The sequence below is a fragment of the Brachyhypopomus gauderio genome, chromosome 1, assembly GCF_052324685.1.
Source record: "Brachyhypopomus gauderio isolate BG-103 chromosome 1, BGAUD_0.2, whole genome shotgun sequence".
Classification (NCBI taxonomy): Eukaryota; Metazoa; Chordata; class Actinopteri; order Gymnotiformes; family Hypopomidae; genus Brachyhypopomus; species Brachyhypopomus gauderio.
In genome coordinates, this window is record NC_135211.1 from 54,886,216 (window position 1) to 54,902,809 (window position 16,594).

The window sequence follows — 16,594 nt, forward strand, 5'->3', positions numbered from 1 at the left end:
ATAACGTGTGTGTGTTTGTGTATGTGTGTGTGTATATATATATATATGAGACAGAGAAAGGGAGTGAAAGAGAGATGTTATACTAGGGGGCTTTCTGAATGTACCACAGAGTTGCTGCCTGAGTGTTTCTCTATGAATTAACATAATAAAGGCTGACTTATGGCTCTCTTAATTACTGGGAAAAAGGAGGGGTGATGTCCTCAGGATCTTGAAATTTCAGTCATTCTAGTGTTAATCAATTATGGTCAAGGAGTTATTATAACATTCATAAAAAAATATATATATATAACTATAATATAATAAGGCCAGTCTTCTCTCTTTAACCCTGAATGCACTCATTATTTCCAACTAGCTCGCTATCTCTTCGTGTTGATATTAATACTAAAACCACGGAAGTGCTCAGACCGGAACTTCTCATGCACACCCTCAAATGCCGGAAACAGAATGGATGCCATCTTGTGCATGGAGCCAATTATTTAAAAAAGGAAATTTACTTTTAAAAGTACATAAATATTTTTCTTAATATTTATTAAAACTCTGTAATGACACCACACTTCACTGTTTCCATTCCAGATTAAATTGACAGAAAACTCACCTGAGAATCTCCAGTTTACAGTTTAAACTCTTCAGTCCAGCACAGAGCTGCTCCACTCCTGAATCTTTTAGGTCATTATTATTAATCTCCAGCTGTTTCAGCGGGTTTTCTGTTTGTAGAACTAATGTGAGAGATTTGCAAGACTCCTCAGTGAGACCACAGCCAGACAGTCTGTAAAGGAGTAAATACAGTACAAAATACAGATCAATCAGATGATGCTGGATTCCAGAATCTGAATTGCTGATTAAATTATCCTCTGTATCTGTTATGCAGCTCAACCCTGGAGACTGCAACTCCCAGAATGCCCCACGTCATCTGACCCGTTCCTCCACCCCCCAGTACTAGTTTCACCTGGTTCTCATCATAGGCCATTATATATATCAGGACACTCACTAAACACTTTGTGAAGTATTTCCGACATTTTTAAAGCATACCAAGAGTTTTCCTGTATTCTATTCTCTTCGTGGTTCAACCCAGTTTGTCTAGTTCACTGCTCTCCTGGATTCTCCCTTTTTGTACCTCTGTCTGTTTTTTCTTCTTTTTGTGTATATCTGAGAGGACCGGGCACAACAAGCCCCAGACCCAGAACCAGCTGTCCTCACACATACACTCAAACTCATATTTACATTCACCCCCATATATACACCCCTACATACATACACACACCCCCTTATATACACCCTCATTATGTATACACCTACACACAACCATATATACATACATATACACACACACACACACACCCACACTCACCCTCATATATAGACCCTCACACATATATACACCTACACGCACATGTACATCCACACAAACATACACTCCCACACACATTCACCCACACCCATATACACTCTTACGGACATGTATACACCCACAAATGTACTTACATTCACCCCAATATATACACACACCCCCATATATATCCCCCCCTCCCCAACACGTACACATTCCCCCTCCTATACAAAAAGAGACAAGGACATAGACACACATTGATCCAAACTATGACTATATAACTATATATATACACTGCTCAAAAAAATAAAGGGAACACTCAAATAACACATCCTAGATCTGAATGAATGAAATATTCTCATTGAATACTTTGTTCTGTACAAAGTTGAATGTGCTGACAACAAAATCACACAAAAATCATCAATGGAAATCAAATTTATTAACCAATGGAGGCCTGGATTTGGAGCCACACACAAAATTAAAGTGGAAAAACACACTACAGGCTGATCCAACTTTGATGTAATGTCCTTAAAACAAGTCAAAATGAGGTTCAGTATTGTGTGTGCCCTCCACGTGCCTCTATGACCTCCCTACAACGCCTGGGCATGCTCCTGATGAGGTGGCGGATGGTCTCCTGAGGGATCTCCTCCCAGACCTGGACTAAAGCATCCGCCAACTCCTGGACAGTCTGTGGTGCAACGTGACGTTGGTGGATGGAGCGAGACATGATGTCCCAGATGTGCTCAATCGGATTCAGGTCTGGGGAACGGGCGGGCCAGTCCATAGCTTCAATGCCTTCAACTTGCAGGAACTGCTGACACACTCCAGCCACATGAGGTCTAGCACTGTCCTGCATTAGGAGGAACCCAGGGCCAACCGCATCAGCATATTGTCTCACAAGGGGTCTGGGGATCTCATCTCGGTACCTAATGGCAGTCAGGCTACCTCTGGTGAGCACATAGAGGGCTGTGCGGCCCTCCAAAGAAATGCCACCCCACACCATTACTGACCCACTGCCAAACCGGTCATGCTGAAGGATGTTGCAGATCGCTCTCCACCGTCTGTCACGTGCTCAGTGTGAACCTGCTTTCATCTGTGAAGAGCACAAGTATGAGAGCTCCAGATTCTCAACTAGCTCAAAGGAAGGTCAGTTTTATAGCTTCTCTAATCAGCAAAACTGTTTTCAGCTGTGCTAACCTACTTGCACAAGGGTTTTCAAGGGTTTTCTAAATATACAATAGCCTCCTTACAGAGTTAGCAAACACAATGTGCCATTAGAACACTGGAGTGATGGTTGTTGGAAATGGGTCTCCAAACATCTATGTAGATATTGCATTAAAAAACCAGATGTTTACAGCTAGAATAGTCATTTACCACATTAATAATGTATAGAGTGTAATGTTCAAAATGAATGAACGAATGAATATTTAATCATTAATCTTTAAATAAATTATTAAATAATTAGTCATTATGTTGTCAATTATTATGAAATAAACAAAAATAATTTCTATTGTGACGTGCGGAGGAGCAGACACGACGAAAACGGAAACGGTGCAAACACAGAACTTTACTGACACAAAACACGTAGCTTCAATACGGTAGTGCAAGCACAGTACAGACACACTCACACTGGCATGAAACCTTAGACAAAGACGAGCACAAGACCTTGCGTGAACGCACATTATATAGGTGATTAAAACCAGAGGTGTATAATCCAGGTTCAGAAAGTAAAAGTCCTCACCAGAATTTTGCTCAAGCTTGCTAGATTTTCTAATTAGTGCAATCCAGGTAAAATGAGTGGAATCAACACAATCCAGGAAGCCGAGAAAAATCCTGATCACAGACCCTCGTGATCTCGCGACAAGGCACAGGTGCGACTACGAACACGCTCACAGACAACCCAGACCCACGGAACTACTAATATGGACATAACAGCACGCAGACGACATAACGCCACGCCCACAGGGAAGGGTCCGGAGCCGTGACCGTGACATCTATTAATATTATGAGAAAATGCTGTAACCTAAAGATTCTGTTAACACAATTAGACACAATATGTTGTTAAAAACAGGCATGATTAATTATTTATTCATTACTGTTATTTAAATTATAGGATACAAGACAACTCAAAGAAATTATGCAAATAAAGTTTAAAAGAATTGCAAGTGTCACGTAGGGCTACGCCCCCTCTCGTAGCTGTCACTCTGGGTTCCCTCATGTCTGTATTCCCTGCCTGTTCATCCCGCCCTGCTCGTTGTCTCTGTGATTTCCCATTGCCTACCACGCCCCTGTCGTCATTGTTTGCACCTGATCCTTGTTTAGTTCAGTGTATATATAGTCCTTGTATTGCCCTTGCCGGTATCGGTCTTTTTGTCAAAACCTGTTCGTTGTGAGTATTGTTTCCGCTGCAAGTATTCCTGCCTGTTCCGTGTTTCCCCGTCATGTTTGGTTTATCTGTCCGAGTATGTCTGTTGTTATTTCATGTCCTGATTGCCCTCCAGTTATGACCCGTGCCCGTTATATCTACGCTGCTTTTGGAATTCCCTGTAATTCCCTGGAATTCCCTGGAATTCCCTCCTCAGCGTTTGTGTCCGCCTCCCTGTTCTGCGCTACGCAGATTGTACAAGGACACAGCGAGGGAGCGAGACTCTGGTGAGTTTAATTGCTGCGATGAGATGTTGGCTGGTTCGGTCCAGTTCAACTCTCCGATATCGCAGCGTGAACGAACCAGAGACAGAAATTCCCCTGGCGCTGTGGGAACACGGAAGTCTCGACCAACGAAAGCTCAGTCACTTTCGGTTTCGACTGGCTTTCGCGTCGAGACTCCTGTTGAGCGCTACGTGTCTGCCCAGCTTGATCACTACAGGGAGGAGAAACCTGTAGTACAAGTTGCGGGCAGACGGATTGAGTGCACAGACAGGCGTTTGCTTAACCCTCGGTTGGCTCTCGATGGCTTCTGCGAGCTCCCGACGCCTCAGAGGAGGCGGAGCCGTCGCAGAGGGAGCCACCGAGGGGCTTCTGTGTCTGTGTATTCTTCCAGGCTCACCCAGGACCCTGAGGAAGAGGACCTACCGCCGCTGATCCCGCCAGCTACTCCTCACGACACCCCCTAGTATTTTTTGGGGGGGAGTACTGGCCACGTCGGCTTGGCGGTCCCAATCCCTGATGACGTCAGTATGGCGGACACGCCCCCCGTGGACGTCGGCTCGGCGGACACGCCCCCCGAGGACGTCGGCTCGGCGGCTCCGCCCCCCGAGGACGTCAGCTTGGCGGCTCCGCCCCCTGAGCGCATCTCCTCACCTCAGAGACCAGTTCCCGCTGCCCGTCGGCAGACCACACCGGTTCCAGTTCCAGCTGCCTGTCGGCAGACCACACCGGTTCCAGTTCCCGCGACCCAGGAGGGGTAGTCCACGCTGGTTCCTGTCCCTGCGACCCAGGAGGGGTCGTCCAAGCCGATTCCTGTCCCCACTGCCCGTCAGCAGACCACGCCGGTTCCTGTTCCCGCTGCCCGCCAGCGGACCCTGCCTGTTCCCGCTGCCCGCCAGCGGACCCTGCCTGTTCCGGCTGCCCGCCAGCGGTCCCCGCCTGTTTCCGCTACCCGCCAGCGGTCCCCGCCTGTTCCCCCAGAGACTGTGCTGCCCACATGTGGGCCTGGACTCAATGTTTTGTCTGCTCCACCCTGTGTTCCTGCTTCTATGCCTGTGTTCCCCTTGCTCCCGTGCTCTGTCCCTGGTTTTGTTTTGGTTCCTGTCCCCGTGGTTGTATCTGTCAAGGTCTGTGTTCCTGTGTCTGTGTCCGGTGGTGTCCTCTCTGTCCCTGTCCCTGTGTCTGTTCCCCAAGTAGTAACCACCTTTGTGCCCGTGCCTGTCTCTGTTGTTCATGGTGTCTTTGCCTCTGTGTTTGCCTCTGCCCTGTTCCCTGGCCCCACTCCTGTGTCTACTCCCGGTCCTGTCCCGTCCAGTCCTGCTCCGGTGCCTCACCCTGGCCCTGTCCAGTCTCCCTGTGTCCCGTGCTGTGTCCCTGTCCAGCTCTTGGCCAGTCTCCATGTCCCCTGTCTTTGTCCCTGCCATGCCCCAGGTCCCATGTCCTGTTCTGCCCGGTCCTGTCCCCTGGTCTGTCCTGTGTCTGCTGTTCCTGTCCCTCGCCATGTGCCATAGTTCCCTGTCCTGTCCTAGTCGGTGTCCTTGTCCTGTCTGCCCTTGCGTGCCCCGGAGTGGCACGCTTTGATGGGGGGTTCTGTCACGTAGGGCTACGCCCTCTCTCGTAGCTGTCACTCTGGGTTCCCTCATGTCTGTATTCCCTGCCTGTTCATCCCGCCCTGCTTGTTGTCTCTGTGATTTCCTATTGCCTACCACGCCCCTGTCATCATTGTTTGCACCTGACCCTTGTTTAGTTCAGTGTATATATAGTCCTTGTATTGCCCTTGTCGGTATCGGTCTTTTTGTCAAAACCTGTTCGTTGTGAGTATTGTTTCCGCTGCAAGTATTCCTGCCTGTTCCGTGTTTCCCCGTCGTGTTTGGTTTATCTGTCAGAGTATGTCTGTTGTTATTTCATGTCCTGATTGCCCTCCAGTTATGACCCGTGCCCATTATATCGACACTGCTTTTGGAATTCCCTGTAGTAAATCTCGCTCTCCTTAGCGTTTGTGTCCGCCTCCCTGTTCTGCGCTACGCAGATCGTTACAGCAAGTATTATGATTATAGTTAGTTTAAATATATAAAATATTTAATAAATATTTTGTGTTGGTTTATTAGGACATAAATTATGTGCTTTTGTTCCTGTATTACACCTTACGCCGTAAGGCGGCCATGATGAACCAGATCGTCTGACCACCTGTACCGGCTCAAAAAAAAAAACACTCATATTATTTCTGATAAAAATTCATCAGAATAAAGATAAAATACTGAATTTATCTTGTATCTACTTCTGAAACTGTTCCGATGTCTGAAATACAGGAGGTCCCCTGGTTACGACGTTGATCCATTGTAAATCAATTTTTGGTGTAAATCGAAACATACGTACATACTGTACGTAAATAACGTACTATACGCAGTTATCCAATCCTAACACCTATCCTGACGCCGTCCTCCTCGGTCCCAAGCCACGTAACCATGTATTCTTCCACCGCGCACACCAAACACTAAGTTCCGTTTACGACGCAGAACCACTTAAGTCCAAAGAAGGCTTTATACAGTAAATGGGATATGTGTCGAACCACAAAAAATCGAAACTCGGGAACCTCGTAACCCGGGGACCGCCTGTATGATGTTTGTGTCGATTGAATCGGAGCATTAATGTCTTCTGCAAGACCAAACAAGTTGACAACATAAACTGACCAAAACAAACTGGACTTAAGGCTGGAGGGAGGTAATGTCCGAAAATCAGAAGGTGGAATGACCCGCAAGTCAATTAAATGACACCACCGTCATCCATCCAGCGCTGATGAGCACCAGTGAGAGGATCATATTTCGGCCTCAAAACAGATAGCACGCACACGCGCGCGTGTGGTTTATCTAGCACCTGCCCCCCCGCACCCCGAGCACCACACACCAGAGCACAAAGGCAGCCTCCCCCCGGCATAAAATACTAATAAAGTGTGAAATTGTCTTGCATTGCCTTGTGTGGTAGTATATATTAGTACTGTACTCAAAGGAAGTTTATTATTTTTAAAAGGAAATTGACTTTTTAAAAGGATATAAATCTTTGTCTTATCTTAATATTTGTCATGGTAGGCTGGCCCAGATCGATGTTCATGTTTTATATTGGGGTATTTGTAATATGTGTATATGAAATTAAAAGATATTACCACAAGAAAAGTGTCCTGATAAATAACCTTATCAAATGGTGTCAGTATCATGTGAAATTGTTCTTTAATGTAAGGTCTCTACTCTTTTCTCTCTCTCTCAAATGTTCTCTCTGTGTAGGTTCTCTACTCTTCTCTCTCGAATCTTCTTTCTCTTTTTATTGTAGGGCCTCTCTACCCTTCTCTGTCTCTACATTTCTCTCAGTCTCTTTTTCATTTGTCATAGACCTTCTAATTCAGGAGCATTCAGTGCTACATACACTGTTTATCTCAAAATGAAAATACTCACACAACTTTTCTGGATGCTTTGACCACTGGCAGCAGTCTCACTAGACATTCCTCTAATGGGATATTGCTCAGGTCAAACTCATCCCGTGCCTCTTCTGAGATCATCAACACAAACACCAGAGCTGACCACTGAGCAGGAGAGAGCCTGGCTCCACGCAGACGCATGTCACCTCCTCTGCTCAGGTATATTTGGACTTCCTGTACTAAAGAATGATCATTCAGTTCATTCAAACAGTGGAACAGATTGATGAATTTCTCTGAAGAGGGATTCTCCCTGATCTTCTCCTTGATGTACTTGACTGCTTCCTCTTTGTTGTGAGTGCTGCTTCCTGTCTGTGTCAGTAGTCCTCGTAAGAGAGTCTGATTGGACTCCAGTGATAGACCCAGAAGGAAGCGGAGGAAAAGGTCCAAGTGTCCATTCTGACTCTGTAAGGCCTTGTCCACTGCACTGTTGAGGAAGTCACACAATGTGTTTCGTCTGTCTGTGTGTTTTGGTTGTTGCTGTTGCAGGACATTTGTGTTGGTGGAGATGAAGGTAATAAATACATATAAAGCAGCCAGAAACTCCTGAACACTCAGATGTACAAAGCTGAACACCTTCCCCAGCTGTAGACCAAACTCCTCTCTGAAGATCTGAGTGCACATTCCTGAATACACTGATATTTCTCTGACATCAATGCCACTGTTTCTCAGGTCGTGCTCATAGAAGATCAGGTTGCCTTTATCCAGCTGTTGGAAAGCCAGTTTTCCCAGTGCCAAAACATGTTTTCCAGATTGTTGAGTGTCAGTGTCACTTTTCTGATCATATTTTTGGTCCTTGTGTTTGATGTGAAATATCAGGAAGTGTGTGAACATCTGAGTCAGAGTCTTGGGGATCTCTCCACTCTCTGCTTCACTCAACATCCTCTCTAGAACAGTGGCTGCAATCCAACAGAAGACTGGAACGTGACACATGATGTAGAGACTTCTTGATGACTTCATGTGTGAGATGATTCTGTTGGCCAGACTCTGGTCTCTGATTCTCTTCATGAAGTACTCCTCTTTCTGAGGGCCACTGAACCCTCGTACCTCTGTTACCTGGTCAATACACTCAGGAGGGATCTGATTGGCTGCAGCTGGTCGAGAGGTTATCCAGAGGAGAGCAGAGGGAAGCAGCTTCCCCTTGATGAGGTTTGTCAGCAGCACATCCACTGAGGTTGACTCTGTTACATCCCACACACTGTCATTGTTCTGGAAATCTAGAGGAAGACGACACTCATCCAGACCATCAAAGATGAACAGAATTTTGTAGTATGTATAGTGAGTTGGTTTTAATTCACGTGTTTCTGGAAAAAAGCAATGAAGAAGCTGCACCAGACTGAGCTTTTTCTCCTTCATCAAATTCAGCTCCCTAAAAGGAAGTGGAAATATGAAGAGAACATCCTGATTTACATTTCCTTCAGACCAGTCCAGTATGAACTTCTGCACTGAGACTGTTTTACCAATTCCAGCCACTCCTTTAGTCAGCACAGTTCTGATGGCTTTGTCTTGTCCTGGTAAGGGTCTAAAGATGTCACTGCATTTGATGGGTGTCTCCTGTGTTGCTGGTCTCCTGGATGCTGTCTCAATCTGTCTCACCTCATGTTCATTATTCACCTCTCCACTCCCTCCCTCTGTGATGTAGAGCTCTGTGTAGATCTCATTCAGAAGTGCTGTGGTTCCATGCTGTGAGATTCCTTCATTAATTTTCTGACATTTTTCCCTCAGTTTGGATTTGAGTTTTCTGTAGCAAGCAGGGGCCAGTTCTGATAAAGAGGAAGACAACAGCACACATGTTAATGTCTTTAGGATCAATCATAACAGACTCATCACAGGAAATACAAGAAAAGACATCATTATTACAGCCCCCCAGGGGCTGTGGATTCCTGTGGAGAGTACACTTCTCACTGGTGTGTGATTGGTTGTGTGTGTTAAAATTGTAAAGCGACCTTGAGTATCTTGAAAGGCACTATATAAATTGAACATTAATTCATCACTATGAATAGATTTTTAGTCCCCATAGATTGGTCATGATACGTTCAGGAAATTGAAGTACTGTAAGAGTTAAATTAGAGGATGGTTAGAGTGTCTGGGTATCAATAACACTGAATGATCAGCAGTTTGAAATAGAGAACACATGGGTTCACGGAGGAAGCCATTACACCAGCTGAAGTTCAACCACACACACTGTTAACTGTCACCTGACTGAGGAGACCTACAACTAGCAGACTGGACATCTGAGAGACAATGGAGGGAAATAGAAAACACACCTGTGTATGACATCATGAGACAGTGACCTGTGGTCAAATCTGATTGGTCAAATCTCAGTTCTAAAGAATAACAATGTATCCTCAAAACTCCAACATTCTACAATCACATGACAACAGTGATAAATGTAGGAGAGTCTTGAGTCTGCACCTGAGCAGACTACACTGAAGGGAGGTCAACTGAGGACAGACCAACACTGATTTAAGATCCTCATTGTAAACTGAGATTCACCAACAGTGTCCTCCCTCTGAAGTAATAACGTGATGTTATGATGTCATGACCCAGAGCTCTTACTGGTCTGTAGTGTGTTAGCGAGGTCTGTCTGGTTCATGTTCCTCAGGACGTGCAGTGTGATCTTCAGCGCCCCCTCTCTGACACTGCTCTGATCCTCCTCATCCTCCACCTGTCTCTCAGTGCATGCTGGGTAATCTGGACTCAGTAGATCCTTAAATCTCTTCAGTTCATTTTTCAACAGAGAGATGATGTTGTGCTCCAGCTCCTGAATAAACAGTATCAGTAAAACTACAGTGTTACAAACAGATGATTATAACACAGGATAATCCATTAAACATAAGAGAGGACTGAACTGAGAGGGACTGGGTGGTCCTGTGGACATTATGGTTTATTACAAAAGTTAAAGTACACACATTTAATATTTAAGTTTCAATAATACAGTTTTAAGTTTTAGTATTAAGTTTAAGAATACAACCACAAAACTCAAACAAGCCAGAACATACCGGTAATACAATATCTCCCAATATAAGAACTACCACAGAACAAGAAAATTAACAAAGCTTAAATAGGACAGACTAACAAGAGAAGGGACAGAGCTTAAATAGGACAGACTAACAAGAGAAGTCAACTGTGAAGAGGTGGGACTGATAACCACAGGGTGGAGTTACTGAATGGAAGGAGGGACAGACAGACATGAAAAACACATGGGAAATATAAACAGGGAAAGGACCAAACAGACAGATTGACAGGAGAGGGTGGAGCTCAGCATGACACCCTACACACACACACACACACACACACACACACACACACACACACACACACACACACACACACACACACACACAAATACACACCTTGAATACTGACTCCAGTTTGTCTTTAGAAATATTTACAGGTTTCTTTTGGGCACTGTGGTCAAACAGAACAACAACGTTAATGGAAAATCTACATTTTATAGACTTGAATACATGTTACATTCGTGAACACATTACATTCATAAATACATGTTACATTCATGCTACGTATATTGTAGTTTACACTTTTGACACTAGAAGGCACAATTCATCATCCTCCTTCTACCCCGTTCATCGCTGATCAGTTTATGACCACAGCACCACTTATATATATTCATATATATCAGAACACAAGACATTTAATAGAAAAGTGTTTTTTCTGTGTAATAAATCATTTACAGAAGGAGTTTGGGAGTTAGTTGGGAAACATTTTGGAACTCAGCCAAGAATATTAAAATGAATGAAACTATTAATAATGAAAACTTGAGGAGCTCCACAAAGCTCCATTGATAATGTACAGACTGGTGGAAAGACCTGGAGAATTTAGACATAACATGAACACAGGCAGATAATGAAAGGGCCTCTACATGCTGCTGGATGAACTGTGGGTGTAGGATGACACTGTAAAAGGCCTCATTTGATAAAGGTCTAGATCAGGGGATCTTTAAACAGATAGAACTTTTACATTTGGACCTAATACATATATAATGAATGTGTATATGAATATGAATGACTGGGGTGTGAAGTCATGATGATTGGACATAATGGTGGTAGAATCTATAGCGGATATGTAAATAGAGTAGGACGGGCAATGTGTATCTGATCAGAATGTGTCACGGTAGGCCGGTCCAGCTCCTCAGGGGATCCGCCCACTTCACAACACTCCACCTCCCGTTCACTCCATAGATCACAAGCCCCGCCTACTGATTAGTTCTCTTCATTCCTGCACCTGTCACTCATTTCCAGTCGCCCTCTTTATCCGTTAAAGGTCAAGATTGATTGACTCTCTTCTGAGTTCAGAGCGCTATCCGCTCCTCTGATCCCTTGCATTTAAACTGCATTTAACTGCTTTGAGTTGTGCTGTGTCTATGATGGAAATGGACATTAAAGTCGACCCAGCACCACCTCCTGTGTCTGCTGCATCTGTCACCTCATTACAGAATATACCATATGAATACCGTTAGCAAAAATAAGTTTATTCAAGTGTACTATGATTATACTTGTTTTTTTTTTTTTTTTTAACTAGAAATGTTCCAATTTTTCAAATTCCAAAGTCCGAAAAAGTATTATATTGGTTTACTTTCTAGTCCACTTAAAGTATATGGTCTGTATATATATATATATATATATATATATATATATACTTATATATACACTTGCTATACTTATACTGAAGTATACTTAATAAAATGAACTTTAAGTATACTACCTTTTTGCCTCTACCTCTGAGCCATGGAGACATTCATGTTGAGGAGTGACTCAACTGTACACCAGCGTTGATCTACAATAAAGTGGGACCTGTCATTCTCATCAAGTGATCTTGGAGTCTGCCTTCTTTATTTTTTTTTTTGTTTGTTTAAGGATAATTCAGTGGTACTGGCTTTAATGTGGGACTAAGGAACCAAAAATATTTACTCCCTCCACACATACGCAAGAACTGAGGAGGGAGAGACAGAGGAAAATGTGGAGAATGAAGACTTAAAAGACTTTCAGTCTGATTACGGAATCTCTGTGTGTAATGTGTCACTTACTGTGGGTCAGGGGTCACAGGCCCACTACTGAATGCAGGGGGAACACCCATGGACCCATCACTCTTCATAGACACACAGCTGGGTACTGGAGATGATTCACTCTTCATTAACACACAGCTGGGTACTGGAGATGATTCACTCTTCATAGACACACAGCTGGGTACTGGAGATGCTGCTCTCTTCACCCTGATGAAGATGAGGAAAGTGTTGAGTAATTTTGTTCTTCACTACATCTCATTTATCCTGAATATTCCTTCTTCCTGTTTCCTCAGATTAAGGCTCATGTAAAGCTCCTCACTTTGGGTCAGAGGTTTCTCCTCCACTGCTGGAGTTATAAGGCTCCATCATGGAGTTGTTCCTCTTCTCACACACACAGCTGGACACTGGAGATGCTGCTCTCTGCTCCCTGTCAACAGTTCATCATAAAGAGGAGGAGCAGAACACTGAAACACTGATTACAATGAACCTGATGTCACTGTAGTGTGACTCTGCAACCAAACACAAGGCCAGTAACACTACAGGAAAAGGACATTTTAACAGATTAGTTCATTACATTTTCCTGTTTCTGTAACTGTTGTATAGTGTTTTATATGTACTTGAATGCTTACTTGACTGACATGTTACACTATCACCATCTCTTGGTTACGGGTATCACTCTTTTTTAGCTAACGTTCCACTTAGATGTTCCAGTTCAGAATGAATAAAGTGTGATTTAAAGCCCAAGACATTCCTTTCATCGGGACAAAATCTGTCTATTCAGAGACTAAACGAGAAAAACATCAGCCGGGAAGCGTTAGTCTTTACAGATTCAGCTGAAACTTCTTAAATTCGACATGTGTGACAATTTGGCGAAATTTAAAACATCCAATTTAAAACACAAAGCTCGCTTTAGCATATGTCGGTAATTTTTTTAAAAAGGTCTTGCCATCTGTTGCTCCTTGTTTACAAAGCATTACAAATGCATCATTTACTTCAGGCTGTTTTCCTGATTACTTTAAGCAAGGCTGTGTTATACCACTCCTCAAGAAATCAAATCTGGATCCCTCAAATTGTAATAACTGGCCTATATTAAAATTACCATTTATCTCCAAGATTTTAGAAAAGACAGCTTCAGTACAACTTCTGGAGTTTTTCAAAAATAATGCCATTCTCCACAAGTTTCAATCTGGGTTTCGCCCAAAACATAGTACCGAGACAGCCCTGCTAAGAGTTTTAAATGACCTTTTAATGCCGGCAGATGCTGGTGATGTATCACTTTTAGTTCTGCTGGACATTAGTGCAGCTTTTGATACAATCGATCATGGCATTTTATTGGAGAGATTAAATCAGTGGGCTGGAATATCTGGAACAGCACTTAAATGGTTTTATTCATATTTATCAAACAGGTCATTTGTGGTCTCTGTGGGCAACACTAGGTCAGATCGGGTAGACCTTAGTAGTGGGGTACCTCAAGGGTCTATTTTGGGTCCACTTTTATTTTCTTTATATATGCTCCCCTTAGGTGACCTTATTCAAAGTTTTAACGTTTCCTTTCATTTTTATGCTGATGACATGCAGATATATCTATCTGTCAAACAAAAGGACATTGGTAGATTGACAAACCTTACCAACTGTCTGACAGTCATAAAATTGTGGATGTCGCAAAATTTTCTGAAATTGAATGATGGTAAGACGGAGGTGCTAATTGTGGGCTCTGAGAGCATGTGCAATAAGGTGCAGTCAGCTCTGGAAAGTGTTGATTTAAAGGCAAATCCTTGTGTGAAGAATCTCGGTGTGACCTTTGACTCTCAATTGAGTTTCTCTCCACACATTAGTAAGGTTTTTCAATCCTGCTTTCTTGAGCTCAGAAATATCAGTAAAATCAGGAATTTATTGCCTTCCTCTGACATTGAAAAAATAATTCATGCATTTGTCTGCACCCGCTTGGATTATTGCAATGCCTTATTCACGTGCTTGAATCAGAAAGAAGTAACTCATCTACAGCGTGTTCAAAATTCTGCAGCTCGTCTGGTCACAAGAACAAAGCGTAGGGCACATATAACACCAGTACTGGCATCTTTACACTGGTTACCTGTTTGATACAGAATTGATTTTAATGATTACTGTTCAAAATGAGGCCCCAGCATACATAAATGAGCTCCTGCATCCTCTTCATAGTAAAAGAATTTTAAGGTCTTCAAACCAAGGGCTACTATCTGTCCCTCGTACAAACTTAAAATCAAAGGGGGATCGGGCCTTTGCAGTCTACGCACCAAAATTATGGAACAGTCTTCCTACTGAGATCAGACTATCTGACTCATTTCAGGTTTTTAAAAAGCGATTGAAGACTTATTTTTATTCTCTTGCTTTTAAATAGTTTCTTGTATCGACATAGTAGGTGTGTATTTGAGTATTTATGTAATTTTTACTTTATTTTATTTTATTATAAATCAATTATTTATTGTTGTTTAAACTTTGTACCATGTTTTACTTTTTATGGATTTTGTGAAGCACTTTGTGACGATGTCTTGAAAAGTGTTATATAAATAAAGCTTTACTTACTTACTTACTACTCCCTTACTTACTAATATGTTTATTCCCCACCATCTAGGGAGTTTTTCCTTGCCACTTGCTCATTAGGGATCTGGACCCATAGTATTGTTAAAACTTGTAAATCCTGTAAAGCTGCTTTGTGACAACATGTGTTGTGAAAAGCGCTATACAAATATATTTGATTTGATATTTTGATTTAATCCTATTAGCACAATTACAGCTCCTCTGGTTTCGTCAATTCTGTAGACCTCATAGGTCACTTATGAGAGGGCGGACTGAAACGATCTTGAAGATGGTTAACGTCTACTCGCTTTAAAATCTGCTGTTGTCTGTTTTCAATTCGGCCATTTTGTCATCTTGCAGTAAGACTCAAATACCTTTTCGAACATATTCAAACTGGTTTACGCCCCTTTATCGTTAGAACATTAAAACAATATATTTTGTACATAATGTAACATTTGTAACATTTCTCAGTGTTAATACTCACCGTTGTATGTCAGTCTTGCATTCATAAGGTGATTCTTCTTGTTTACTTTCGGTTTAGTCTTGTCCCATCTGGCCTCACCCATCTCACCTTTACCTGTTTTACCTGTTTGTAGTGTTTTGGTAAACAGTGATGGTGTTTTTTTATCCTGATTTTGTGGGCTGGAAGCCCAAATTATGTAAATATAAAGAAATAAATACTTGGAATTGTTTAAACTATGGGCCCTGAATCAATAATAATCTAACTTGTAATTTTTAATCAACTTTTCCCCGATATTCTTTTTTTTTTCTCCCACCACCACCCCTCTTCGGAGGACTATTGTTTATTCAATCATAAAAACATATATAAATTTAGTACATTTTAAATGGGGGGGGGGGGGGGTATAAAGGGAGAAGAAAAGGGGGGGGGGGTGTAAAGGGGGACAGAAACAAAAGGAAGAGGGGGTTAAACATATATACAGATATATAATATAATATGGTATAATATAATGCAACATAGTATAATATAATATAGTATAACATACTATAATACAATAATATATAATATACCCTATTGCTTATCAAAAAATAGGAATGTACTAGAATCATGAACTTGTGATTTATTTGCTACAGTTGAATTTGCTTATGTTGTGATGTAATATTTAAGTTAGTTGTGTCTAGATTAGGTCTATATCTGTATTTATAGTAGGCTCTAAGTGTGTATCTGGGGGGATATAATATATTAGAAGATTTTTCCAGTGATTGATGTTTATGTTATTTTTTTGTTTTCCAATTCATGAGGATTACTTTTTTGGCAATGACTAGCGACATTAGGATTGTTCTATTGTTTTGTGGTGTTGTGCTAATGGTTGATATGTCTCCTAGGAGGCATAATGAAGGTGTTGGATGATTTTGGGTATTTAGTGCTTGAGATAGATGAGTAGTGACTTCATTCCAAAACTGGGTAACTGGAGTGCGGTGCCACATAGCATGGATATAATTATCAACAGTGTTCTGATTGCAGTGTGTACAGTTTGGTGAGTTTGTGAATCACATTTTATACATTTGTATGTGGTATAGTGTACTCAGTGGATAACTTTATACTGGATTAGTT

The 16,594-nt window shown here is 42.3% G+C and overlaps 1 protein-coding gene across 5 annotated transcripts in view; it reads right to left on the minus strand.

Moving 5' to 3' along the window:
- The window catches only part of LOC143525581 (NACHT, LRR and PYD domains-containing protein 3-like), a 67,933-nt gene extending 52,303 nt beyond the window's left edge, over positions 1–15,630 (minus strand). For all 5 annotated transcript variants that reach the window (XM_077019708.1, XM_077019727.1, XM_077019737.1 and 2 more), the window contains exons 1-7: positions 15,506–15,630; positions 12,785–12,892; positions 12,487–12,672; positions 10,796–10,850; positions 9,999–10,203; positions 7,420–9,202; positions 596–766 (exon numbers count right to left, since the gene is read on the minus strand). In XM_077019708.1, coding sequence (XP_076875823.1) covers positions 596–766; positions 7,420–9,202; positions 9,999–10,203; positions 10,796–10,850; positions 12,487–12,672; positions 12,785–12,834 — 2,450 coding nt within the window. In that variant the 5' untranslated portion in view covers positions 12,835–12,892; positions 15,506–15,630. The remainder of the gene's footprint in view (positions 1–595; positions 767–7,419; positions 9,203–9,998; positions 10,204–10,795; positions 10,851–12,486; positions 12,673–12,784; positions 12,893–15,505) is intronic.
- Between the last annotated feature and the right edge of the window lie 964 nt (positions 15,631–16,594).